Here is a 13,262-nt window from a genome sequence, read left to right as displayed (position 1 = left end):
GCAAGAAATGAATGTTCAATAAAATGAATTTTTGTTGTTTATTTAATCGTTTTAATTCTTGTTTTCTGCATGATCACGTTCCAAATGCTTAGTATCCTTTGATGATGATTCAAGCTTATTTCATATAGTTATAAAGCAAAGCTACAGCTTTAAAATACATCGTTTGTATTTTTTAACCATTTCTTTTTAGCCAATATAAGATTAATAAAAAAAACGAGAATTATGTTCGAATCCGTAATTTTGATACATTTGAAACTTAAATAAGAAACAAACAGTGGATCAATTTAAAATTTTCAAATTCTAAAAAAAAAAACTAGCTATATTTACTGTTGTTATGCATGTTTTACCGCTTTATATGTTTTGAAACGTGTTCCATATTGTTGTGTCTATTTTAAAAACTATACCAAAATATTTACAGACAAGCTGTTGAATTAACGGAAAGAACTTCTCCTGAACAAGCGGCCTCGATACGCGAACCTTTGGCTGTAGTCAATCGCCGATGGGAAGCCCTTCTACGAGGCATGGTCGAACGTCAAAAACAATTGGAACACGCTTTGCTGCATTTGGGTCAATTCCAACATGCTCTAAATGAACTCTTGGTTTGGATTAGCAAAACAGATGGAACTTTGGATCAACTAAAACCCGTAAGTTTTTCAAGATGGAGTATGTAAATTGGATTATGGGACAGTTATAAGCATTCTTTTTTTCCGACAGATACCTGGCGATCCTCAGTTACTCGAAGTTGAATTGGCTAAACTGAAGGTCTTGGCCAATGATATTCAAGCTCATCAAAACTCAGTTGATACATTGAATGATGCAGGCCGTCAGCTGATCGAATCCGAAAAGGGTTCGCTGGAAGCTTCAACGACACAAGAAAAATTACGCAAGCTTAACCAAGAATGGAAAATGTTGCTTCAAAAAGCATCTGATAGACAACATGAATTGGAAGAATCGTTACGTGAAGCTCAAGGTTATATTGCCGAAGTTCAGGATATCCTTGGATGGTTGGGCGATGTTGACGCTATTATTGGGGCTAGCAAACCAGTTGGAGGTTTACCAGAAACAGCTACAGAGCAATTAGAGCGCTTCATGGAGGTGTACAACGAACTAGAGGAGAATCGTCCAAAGGTTGAAACAATCCAGGCTCAAGGCCAAGAATACATTAAACGTCAGAATCAAATGAAGGTTTCGTCCAGTAACTTGCAACATACTCTACGTACTCTAAAGCAACGTTGGGATGCAGTCGTTTCAAGGGCATCTGACAAGAAAATCAAATTGGAAATTGCCTTGAAAGAAGCCACTGAATTCCATGACACTCTGCAAGCCTTTGTGGAATGGTTAAATCAAGCTGAAAAACAATTAGCCAATGCCCAGCCAGTCTCAAGAGTCCTTGAAACCATTCAAGTACAAATGGAAGAACATAAGGTCCTGCAAAAGGATGTTAGCACACATCGTGAAGCTATGTTATTGCTGGACAAGAAAGGAACTCATCTCAAATACTTCAGCCAGAAACAAGATGTTATCTTAATTAAAAATCTTTTGGTATCGGTACAACATCGCTGGGAACGCATTGTCAGTAAGGCTGCGGAACGCACTCGTGCTTTGGATCATGGATACAAAGAAGCGCGCGAATTTAATGATGCTTGGAACAACATGATGCAATATTTGCAGGAAACGGAAACTGTGCTTGATCAGATCATTGAAGAAGCTACATCGTCCAAGGATCCACAGAAGATCAAGAAATGTATTGCTCGATTAAAGGATACCCATCGTCAGTTAACCGGCAAACAAACCCTCTACGATTCTACCATGCGTAATGGTAAGAATTTGATGGAAAGAGCTCCCAAGACTGACGAAGCTGTACTCGGCAAAATGTTATGCGAACTGAAGGATCAATGGACGCGGGTCTTGTCGAAGAGTATTGAGCGTCAGCGTAAATTAGAAGAGGCTCTACTATTGTCTGGTCAGTTCTCGGATGCTCTTGGAGAACTTTTGGAATGGCTCAAGAAGGCTAAACAGCGCCTAAATGAAGACGGTCCCGTTCACGGAGATCTGGAAACAGTTCAAGGCTTGTGTGAACACCACAAACATATTGAACAGGATTTGCAAAAGCGTGCCGCTCAAATGCAAGGTGTGCTTAAGACCGGCCGTGATCTGGAACGCTCTGGTAATAATCCCGACGTTGGTCGTCAATTGGACGAGTTACAGACAGTATGGGATGAAGTCAAGAGTGCTACAGCTAAACGTGGCGACCGCTTGCAAGTTGCCCTCAAGGATGCTGAAAAACTGAATGGCAGCATTCAAGCCCTCTTCGATTGGCTAGATCATGCCGAGCACAAACTGCGATACGCCAAGAATGCACCGGACGACGAGAAGATATCCCGCGAAATGATGGATATGCACATTGAATTCATGAAAGATCTCCATGTGCGCGAACAACAGAAACATGAAACATTCGAATTTGCGGAGGATATTATTGGCAAGGCATATCCCGATGCCATACCCATCATCAAGAACTGGTTGAGCATTATTGAGGAACGCTGGGAAGAAGTCAAACAGTGGGCCATTAATCGTGAAGCAAAACTGGAACAGCATTTGCAATCCCTTAAAGATTTAGATGACACCATCGAGGAGCTACTTGCCTGGTTAAGTGGCTTAGAGGCAACATTACTGAGTAAGATAAAACGGAACAACCAATATTTAGAATGGCAACATGATGATATGATGTCTTTTCCTTTGTAGACCTCGAACGCGAATCTCTGCCGGATGAAATACCGCCACTAGAAAAACTAATTGAAGATCACAAAGAGTTTATGGAGAACACAGCTAGGAGACAAACCGAAGTCGATCGTGCTTGTAAACCCAAGCAGTTGCCACCTGGTGCCCGTAAAATGTCAAGAACAGCCAAAACACCTGTGTAAGTGAAAATGTTCAACGTCTGAACATGAATATAGCCAATGAAAAACGTTTATGTTTGCACTTTTTGTTTTGTTTGTTTATTTTTATTTTATTTTATTTTCTCTTTTTTTAATTTTTTATTTCCCCCCTCTCCAATTCAAATCTATATCATATTTTCAAATAAAAGTCGTGGCTCAAGTCATGATATACGTGAACAATCACCCGATGGTACATTAAGACGACAAAGGTTCGTTCAAAAGTTTCTGACAAAAAAAAAAAACAACAACATAAAAAACTCACTCATATTGCTTAATTCGAAAATGTTTATCGTCTAAATCAATCCAGCAAATGTTGCTTATCATTAATACATTAATTCATTTACAACATTTGGCATGAGTACTGCATAATGCGTATCGAAAATTCCCAACAAATCCTTTTCCCAGTCGTACATTTTAAACATTTAAATTACCTAATAACAAACAACCAACAACATTACTAGAAATGTATACTGAAACTAATGACATCGTTTGGCAAATTCCAAATCTTCTGTATTCTGGTGTTCGAGCCATTTAAAAAACAAATTTTAACACAATAAATACAATCTAACAATAGATTCAGAAGTAATACAACATATAATAACGGTTTTAACCGCATTCATTTCAACATTCTCGGAATTCCTTTGAAAACATTACAAACACATCACTTTGCGACAAAGTCAATTTCCACGTCCACCACGTTAAACATAACAAATTACCATCGTTCTTAGCTTAACCCATTTGATGCTTTTCCTTCGTTGTGTTACATTGCCTACTTACATAAGCATATTCCTCTTAATGAGCGTATTTCTAATGTTCTATATTTTTTATTTTTAACAGCTTCAAGGGTTCTCGTGACCATGGTCTGAACAATCGTAAATCTAGGTAAGTCTTGTCATTTTGATCATATTTATGATTTGCATGTCTCGTAGTAACGTCGTTAAAAGCATTAGTTTGCCGAGGCCCATGAAGCAAGTTTTCACAGTCTCTCGCACATTGTAATTTTTGAATAATTTTTCGTACTCTAGCGCTAGTAATTTTACGACGTTACTATAACACTTTTTCATTTTTTCGCAAGAATTTTGTATTGTGTCTTGTGATTTTTTTTCTGTTAAATTCGCTCTATGTTTGTTTTCTTAAATTTTGCTTCTTTCATTTTTTTTGTCTTTATCTGTTCCTTGTATGCTTTTATTTTGTCTGACTGTTTCTGTATGCATTCATTTTCGTACCGCTCGGCTACTGCTCTGCTATGTTTCCCAACATACAGTAGTCGCATGACACCAAGTCGTGATACACCCGATAGAGATCGCTTGCCTCACTATGGTCCCCGCTTCTCACCCAGGTAAGTGAGCATGTTGCTAACAATGTCCTTGTCTTTTCATAAACTTTGTAGTGTTTGCATTGACCTATCCGTTTGTTTTTGTTGAAACAAAATTTTGGTGTTGAGAATTTGTTTATTTTTAATATTACATTGTTTAATTCGTTATTTTAGTTCGGTGGGTCCTGAACTTGAATTCCGTTCAACTCGAGCCAAATTGTTGTGGGACAAATGGCGTCATGTGTGGATGCTTTCATGGGAACGCCAACGCCGCTTGAATGACCACCTTATGTATTTGAAGGATTTGGAACGCGTCCGCAACTTCAGTTGGGACGACTGGAGAAAGAGAGTAAGTCGTATTTAGAGAATCGTTTGTTTTGATGAGCCCCTTATTAAATTGCGTTTCTATTTTCATATATACTAGTTCTTGAAGCACATGAATCACAAAAAATCTCGTTTGACCGATTTGTTCCGCAAAATGGACAAAGATAACAATGGCCTTGTACCTAGAGGCGAATTTATTGATGGCATCCTTAGCACCAGTAAGTACATTTCTTTTAATTTCAATGTGTGATTGGAGTACTCGTTTTTATTTATATGCCTGTTTCAAATGTTTTTTTTTTTTTTTTTGTAGAATTTGACACTTCTCGCATGGAAATGGGCGCAGTTGCCGATTTGTTTGATCGCAATGGCGAAGGACTAATTGACTGGCAAGAGTTTATTGCCGCTCTTCGTCCCGATTGGCAAGAACGTAAACCACAAACTGATTCCGACAAAATACATGACGAAGTTAAACGTCTGGTAATGCTTTGTACATGTCGCCAGAAATTCCGTGTCTTCCAAGTCGGTGAAGGCAAATACAGGGTATGTTGTATAATAAGTGTAAATATATGAAGAGAAAAATATTTGACATTGATGAATGTTCATGCTTATAGTTTGGCGATTCCCAAAAACTGCGTTTGGTTCGTATATTACGCAGTACCGTTATGGTACGTGTTGGTGGCGGCTGGGTCGCCTTGGATGAATTCCTGCAAAAGAACGATCCTTGTCGCGGTAAGTTATTTGTTACAACATACATACATATCTACTTCATTGTAACTTTAAACTATTACAAATGGTGATACGCATATTCATAAAGTTTCATTAATCAATTAATGCTTTATATTCTAAAGATCTGGTGAATAAAACATTATTATATAACAATCTAATCTACATATAAAGTTCATTGTAGTAATCATCACCAATCACCAGATTGTGACGTGATGATATCTCTCTATGAATGTTTCGTTGAACTAATTTGTTGGCGTTAAATATAATTGAGCAATGATAAATTAGTTCAAGTAGTTCACATGTAAACTCATTGTCATAAGTATTATCACCTTATCACGAGCCATCACCACATACCCATTATTCTTATTAATTTTGTCTAATGTCTATAATTATTGCAAAATGCGGAAATGGTCATTTAACAAAACATTTTTGATAAAAGAAACAGTCTAAAAATTCGACCCTAACAGGGAAAAATAAACCCGGATACTAAACACTAAAAAGTCTATAAACAAATGAAAGTATAACTGTTCATCCACAAGCCTACTTATTATTGGGCAGGTTCCGTCTCCATTAATTTACATCATAGATGAATAACCAAATATTATACAGATCAATCCATTTTCTAATTGGTTTTGAAGATACGTGATCATTTACTATTGAAAGAAAAGCTTTATTTACTTGTCGTTTTGTTTCTTATAATTCAATAAATATATATACCCATCAATTGTAGTTTCTATCAGCATTATTAACACCGTGAAATGCATGCTATTTTATGTTTCATTTTCATTACTTGTATGCCATATATTCATGTATAACCAACCAACCAACCAATCACACCACATACACACATAAATATAGCCGCCGCATCTTAATTTATGTATATTTTGTTTCATTCAAATAACAACATTTCTGTAACGCTTTTTAAAACAATATGCTTAATATATAAGTACACTCTCTAATATAATGGAACTCTCTCTGGAACGTTCGTTAAGTCCAAGGTGTATGTGACAAAATGTTGCTTTTGTACTCTTGTAAACTAAAATATCAGAATACATTGGAATTTTCCAATGAAAATTCAATTATTACACCAATATTACACCAACGTTAGCTCGGATATATTAAATATAATCGAACACATTCAAATGGAATTCGTCTAGCGTCATTCTAAATTCAGCTAAATACACTATTTTTTAGTTTGGGTACGTATTACTTACATACAAAAATGTCCAGTTTCATTAGAGGTAACAAACATTTTCGAGAAGAAATATATATTTTTATTTAGGAATGGGATTTTCGTCAGAAAAAAGTTCGTTATCAGAGAGTTTACTTTTACATTAACCATATATTTGTTCCCTAATACAGCCATAGTATGACTTGTTGTAACGCCTTTTTGTTTGTTTTAGTATGTGAAAATTATTTATATATATTATGCTTTTATTGCTCTTATGTTTCACAATAACTTTATAATTTGTTTCCTTTTTGGCTTTTTTTTCTTTGTTTTTTTTTTTTTTTATCTCTTAAACCCGTTAACGTTCCTTGTTTTGCTATGGCAAATGTGAAATTAATCAATACACCGAAATGTTAATCGTAACATTTCTATTACATCTTCAACTCAACTCTGCAATATATATTGCTATTATATTTTCGAAATTAAATTGAATGCGCCTTTAAATATGCCTGCGCGCATTTCTAATGATATTCCATGATGCCTGCTAATCGAAATTGAAATATCGTTGTTGTTGTTATTATGTTGTGTTACGGCCGCTTGTGTCACATGGGTTATTCGCCAAAACCAAAACTAAAATGAACAAACACAAATTGCAAATCAAAACTTGATATTGAAAATTCAGCTAAAGGACGTACTAATATTGAATTACGCGAGCAATTTATATTGGCCGATGGCGTCTCGCAAAGCATGGCTTCCTTTACGCCCAAACGTGCAGCATCCGTTTCTGCTCAAAATGGTAACAATAACAGCAACACGCCACCCTACATGAGTTCACAAGGTCCCATAATTAAGGTAAATAAAATAGCTTTCAAGAGGAGTATTTCATTTATTGCCTCAAAGTAAAGTGAGAATCATACAAACCTAATACAAATCTCATTAAATTAACACCACCCCAAGATATCACCCCAAATTTTATTAAAATGGTTAGATACGCGTTAGTATGCGTGTGTTGTGGTTCCATGTGCGTTATGTGTGTTGTGTAAGGTAAGTGTTAGCATTTCGAATACATATGTATGTACCTCCAGCACTACAACCTGCACTCGAATTGCAGAAAAAGCTCAAATATTATTACCAAAAAACTAAAGTTATGCATTATATGTGTGTGTGTTTTTTTATTCTATCACTTCCTATAATTGTAATCTGGCAGCATGTTTTTTTTTTTTCATTTTTTTTTAATTTTATCATTTTGTATAAAATTATACAAAAGTTATGTTTTACAAGCGGCTATATCATAAAAAGCTTAAGCAAAAGATTATCACTACGAAGCAGTTAATGTTTTTAATGCACTGAACAAAGTATTATTTCCTAAAGATCACGAGTTATTATTCAGTTTGTTTTATACGCCAAGTTTTAATTGAAAACTTGGCCATCACTGTTGACCAGAAGGGCATTGAAACGACAAAAAGAAAATGTATCGTTGTGTACAGTTTTAAAAAGGCCTAGGGCCTACAATAAAGTTGTTTTATTAAATGATCATTACAGCAATTTTGTACATTCTATTAATCGATATAAAGTCAAAATCAAAATAAACCTACAACAACAAATGTATATTTTTGTGCAATTATTACAAACAGCTGACGAGCATTTGGCTGAACTTATGCCAATATTTGAGCGTATTCGTGCACAAGAGCAAGTACCTTGCGCCTTTCCAATACATATGGGCGCCGGTGGCACCGTATTTGTACGTTGCAATAGTAGTCGTTCAGTACCTTTAAGTCCACATGTAATGCATTGTCATCCAACAACACATTGGGTAAGTTTTATACAAAATACGGATCGGTCTACGAACCCAACGACAGACAACGGAAAAGTCTGCCGCACAAGTGTGTATAGGAAATACGGAAAATCGGATATATTTGGGGTGTAACCACAGTAGATCCATAAATGCATCGTTAATTTTTACCTTATTTACATGTTCTGTGAAAATATTAATGCTCTGTAATCTACACAGGTACGTGAACGGTCCGGTCGTTCAATACCAATGACGAAGCAAACACGTTCGTCCTTATCTGCCTCAACACCCGATTCATTGAGTGACAACGAGGGAAGTCATGGCAATGCCTCAGGACGCTATACACCACGCAAGGTTACATATACCAGCACCCGTACTGGATTAACTCCTAGTGGCTCACGTGCAGGTTCTAAGCCAAACTCACGGCCCCTGAGTAGACAAGGGTCCAAGCCCCCATCACGCCATGGTTCGACACTATCCCTAGATAGCACTGGTACGTTTTTTTCTGTTAATTAAGAAACAATGTTGCATTGGTATTAATTTCTCTCTCCACTTCCCAGATGAACACACGCCTTCTCGCATTCCACAACGTAAACAGTCTGCAGCCAGCACAATCTCTGGAACTGGCACAACTCCAAGGCCATCTAGGCTGTCGGTGACATCAACAACAACAACTCGAACAAATGGCACAACAACAATAACACGAAAAACTGCTTCCGGATCTGCCAGTCCCGCACCCACTAGGTAAGTTAAACGTCACAAACGTGTATTTTTGAAAGAACAACTTTTGTATTTTAATAAAATTGGCCAATGACTCGAGTTGTCACTGACTGCAGCGCCAACTAGACGGCAATTTAATTAATTAAAAAAGTAAAACTCCCTTTTCAATTATTTTAATTTTCTCCTATTTTATACATTTTTATTTCAAATTCGATGAACAAACATTTCTCCAATACATCATATATTGGCATGTTTACCTGCGTTAAAACCAATAATAACATACACATAAAATGAACTTAACAATCAACCATCATCAAACATACAATTTGACCTGCAATGCCTTGCCCTGACCTTCCTCCTCCAACAAACACAACCTGCTACACCATAATAAACTGCAACACATACAACAACTAAAACAAATCATGCAAAACCAATCAACCAATCCAATCCAATAACATAAATAAATTAAACCAATAATCCAAATACAAAAACAAAGAAACGGAGGCATGAGTAGATCATCCAGCATACCAGCACTAACAGGCTATGGTTATAAACCTAGGTAAACAAATGAATCACCAACAATATTAAACTCAATTCATTTACACTTTATTAGTATTATTATTGCTATTATTTAACGACATATATAAGTTATGAGTATAACATTTCATCACTATTTTCTTTAGTAGTAATAGTTGTTGTTCTTTTAAAGTAAACTAATATTTGATTTTATTTCTACAAAGTAAATTAATTATTGTGTATTCTATTTTACCATTCTTTGAATTGTCTATATCTTTCCTACAATTAAAGCTATCGTCCATCCAAGATACCGGTTAAAGTATCAAACTCATTTGATAAATCGTTAAGTGCTAACAGTTCGCCAACAAGTTCAACTGTAAACAGTCTAAATCCAAATGTTAGCTTGGGGTAAAGCCAACAACATATTTTCACAAGAATAAATGTTATGTATTGTAGCAAGATTTCCTATAGCTCCTACAAAAATATGCTCCCAATCGAGCTGCAAATGCAAATATTTGCCGAAATTATAGTTGTGTCTTTTCGTTTAAAATTTAAAAGTAATTATGCCTTTTTTATTTCGTTTCTTTTGTGCGCTGTCCAATTGCTATGTGTTACTTTAAAAATGTTTTGGCTTTCCTTTTAAGATTTTGTAATGCTTGCAATTTTGATACTTTACAAATAATACTAATGATAATGATAATATGTTATCAAGATTGTGTTCCTCTTATTTTGATCGCTTGAGAACATTTAATGATATAAAAACGCAATTCGATTTGTTCTCGTAGTTTGTCGACTACCTGAACAAGTTGTAACTTTCGACTTTTTGCTGATGTTCCAAAATGATGTCATTAAAATTGTTTTACCTATAGTATCTTCTGTTTCACAAGTGAACAATTTTTTAGCAATTAACTTTATTATTATTATTATTATTTTTTTTTTTATTAAAAACAATTTTTAAGAATATTGTCGAGTTGGTAATGTCTGAAAAGCTCTGTGTCATTTAGCACAATCGTAAATAAATTAATATATCAAAATTAATTTTCTCGACATTTGTAAATGGCACAAGGCATTATCATAAAAAAGTAAAAGAGCTGTAAGTTTGGCCGGGCCGAACTTTAAATACACTCCATCATTTGGAACGAATTTGACAATTCTCAAAAACTTGAAAAAAATCGGTGAATAATGTAGCTAAACTCGTCAAAATACCAAATATCGGGAGGTACCGTTATATGTCTGCACAGACAATTTTCTGTCTTAGGCTGCAGTATCCATTACGAACTTCAAATACCAAATTTGTAACAATTCCGGTGAATAATGTCGTTGAAATTATCAAAATACCGAATATCGGGAGATACCGTTTTATGGGGCTATACGATGACGTGGATCTGAACAGACAATCTCCTGTCATATGCTGTGGCATACATTACGAACATCAAATACCAAATTTGAAACAATACCGTCGAATAATCGGGAGGTACCATTATATGGGGGCTATACCAAAACGTAGACCTACATGGCCCATTTTCAATACCAATTTACTGCAGACATAATATACATTTGAGCAAAATTTTATCAATTTACTTCATTCGGTTCGGAAGGTAGAGTGATTTCCCCAGACGGATAGACGGACGGACATCGCTAAATCGACATAGCATGTTATGCTGTTATACAAACGGAATGACAAACTTAATATACCCTCCATACTATGGTGGAGGGTATAACAATTGGTAAAAAGCTAAATTGCATGTAATAACAGTTCTCACAAAATTTGAATTATTTGTTTATTATTATTACATAATTATATGGACTTATTTTTTTCCTTTTTGTATTAAGCATTTTATGTTACTGTTCTTAGCATGTTTTTCTATTTTTGTATTTCTATGTTTGTCTTTGTATGTTTATTTGATATTTAGTGTGAAAAATTCTAATTTTTTTTTGTTTTATTTTTTTTTTCTTGGTGATCTCGAAACACCAATCTATAGGCGCAATATTAGTGGCACATCGACTCCTTCGGGCATGCAAACACCTAGGAAGAGTTCGGCTGAACCTACATTTAGCTCAACAATGCGTAGCAGAACATCAAGGGGTACAACGCCAGTGGAAAAGAGGGAACCATTTAGGCTCTAAATTTAAACGTCTAAACACACAAAACAACCCAACTCTATTTTCCCCCAACTTACTACTTGACATTTCTAAAATACCTTTAATCTTTATCTGATAACAAACTACCTATAACACAAAAACGTTAACTGAGCACACACTCCTCCACATATATATAAGTATAAATTTACAAACATACACACCACACGGAAAGCAGCGCTGTACATTGTCTGAAATGTATGCAAGAACATATGATTTCTATGGTGAAACCATTTTCGCCAGATGTTTTTTTAACATTAATGGTTTCAAATAGACATTCTAAATAACTAGACAATAGTTAGAGCTATAAAGATGGAAATGAAAATCATCAAACCAACCAACCAACACACAAATTCATAAAAAGACATAAACCTCCCTAATTTGTACTACAAAATCCTATTGCTACTTTTTACTATTTATACAAAATTTATATAGAAACGTATATATATGTATACTTTAAACTTAATTTAATTTAACTATAACTAAAACACAAACTCCATTCTACTTTTAATTTGCAATCACTACAGAGTTCTGTATTTAATTGAATATATCTACCACTTTCTTTATTTTTGTGTTATTATTTTTTTGTTTTTTTGAAAAGAAAAACTTATTTTTGTACATAAACAACTATTATAGATCAACACTCCAAGTGCTTTAAGTCAAAAAATTTGCGAAATGAAAACCATAAAAACCAAAACAAAAACAATTATCGAATTAAAGACATTTTCGAATTTGAAAATCTGATAAGGTTCTATTTGAAATCGCCAGTTCAAATAGAGTCTTATCGGATTTAATTCTGAATTCGAGCGTGTCAAAAAAGAAACAAAAATTCTCCAAATATACATGAGTAGAATAAACAATGTTTTTTTTCTGTTTAAATTTTTGTTAAGATGCGAATTAATTTTATTTAATAATACTATCATTAATTAATAATTTAAAGAAAGAAAAAAAAAACAAATTACTAAAAGTCATTATTGTAAGTTTAATATTATTAATACTGTTTAAGAAATAACTACTTATTTTTTTGTTTTTTTTTTTATGTAATAATATATTTAAAATAAATATTTGTAAATTACTAATACTAAATTATTATGTTGTCGATTTAAAAATGAATAATTAATTTTTTATTTTTTTATAAATCACAAAATTGAAAATAAAAAATGAATAACCAACAAATTTTTGTGTTCTATTTAATTCGGGGTTTAAAAGCAGGTGTTTGTCTGGAAATAAATATTTACATAAATATGCCAATGTTCAAAGGGGGTCTTTGTACTCTTTAAAACCTACAAAAATTGACAAAACATAGATATTCAGGCACGCCACAAAAACAAATCGGAATGTTTTGAATTCCGTAATTCCATGGTAGAAATACCAGGTAGCAACATAGGCGAAAATTACAACAAAGCAACTTTTTTGGAAACTTGATATGTCAAAGTTGTTTTCAGGGCGAATTGATTTGAAGTACAAAATTTGGGGCAAATTATTTTTCCAATCAAAATATTGAATTAAAAATTTTCAAAATTGTTGTTTTTTTTCTATTACAAAAGCAAATATTCAAAACTTTCAACATCGATTGAAAGTAATGCTGAAGCCGCTGCATCTTGGTTTGATTATAGCACGTTCAAT

At 34.2% G+C, this 13,262-nt stretch overlaps 1 protein-coding gene across 29 annotated transcripts in view; it reads left to right on the top strand.

The window, feature by feature from the left end:
• Positions 1-12,812, top strand: part of LOC101893893 (microtubule-actin cross-linking factor 1) — a 204,558-nt gene extending 191,746 nt beyond the window's left edge. For 6 of the 29 annotated variants that reach the window (XM_059125031.1, XM_059125020.1, XM_059125021.1 and 3 more), the window contains 16 exons: positions 419-644; positions 715-2,674; positions 2,743-2,917; positions 3,086-3,145; positions 3,774-3,818; positions 4,201-4,275; positions 4,426-4,600; positions 4,676-4,793; positions 4,886-5,115; positions 5,187-5,304; positions 8,104-8,282; positions 8,481-8,754; positions 8,822-9,005; positions 9,478-9,540; positions 9,789-9,905; positions 11,480-12,812. In XM_059125031.1, coding sequence (XP_058981014.1) covers positions 419-644; positions 715-2,674; positions 2,743-2,917; positions 3,086-3,145; positions 3,774-3,818; positions 4,201-4,275; positions 4,426-4,600; positions 4,676-4,793; positions 4,886-5,115; positions 5,187-5,304; positions 8,104-8,282; positions 8,481-8,754; positions 8,822-9,005; positions 9,478-9,540; positions 9,789-9,905; positions 11,480-11,624 — 4,144 coding nt within the window. In that variant the 3' untranslated portion in view covers positions 11,625-12,812. Of the gene's footprint in view, positions 1-418; positions 645-714; positions 2,675-2,742; positions 2,918-3,085; positions 3,146-3,773; positions 3,819-4,200; positions 4,276-4,425; positions 4,601-4,675; positions 4,794-4,885; positions 5,116-5,186; positions 5,305-7,151; positions 7,322-8,103; positions 8,283-8,480; positions 8,755-8,821; positions 9,006-9,477; positions 9,541-9,788; positions 9,906-11,479 lie in introns of all 29 variants that reach the window. The other 23 variants (XM_059125041.1, XM_059125038.1, XM_059125044.1 and 20 more) reach the window with 13 other exon arrangements.
• The last annotated feature ends 450 nt before the right edge of the window (positions 12,813-13,262 follow it).

Source organism: Musca domestica, unplaced genomic scaffold, assembly GCF_030504385.1.
Source record: "Musca domestica strain aabys unplaced genomic scaffold, Musca_domestica.polishedcontigs.V.1.1 31, whole genome shotgun sequence".
Classification (NCBI taxonomy): Eukaryota; Metazoa; Arthropoda; class Insecta; order Diptera; family Muscidae; genus Musca; species Musca domestica.
This window is presented reverse-complemented; position numbering and strand designations above follow the sequence as displayed.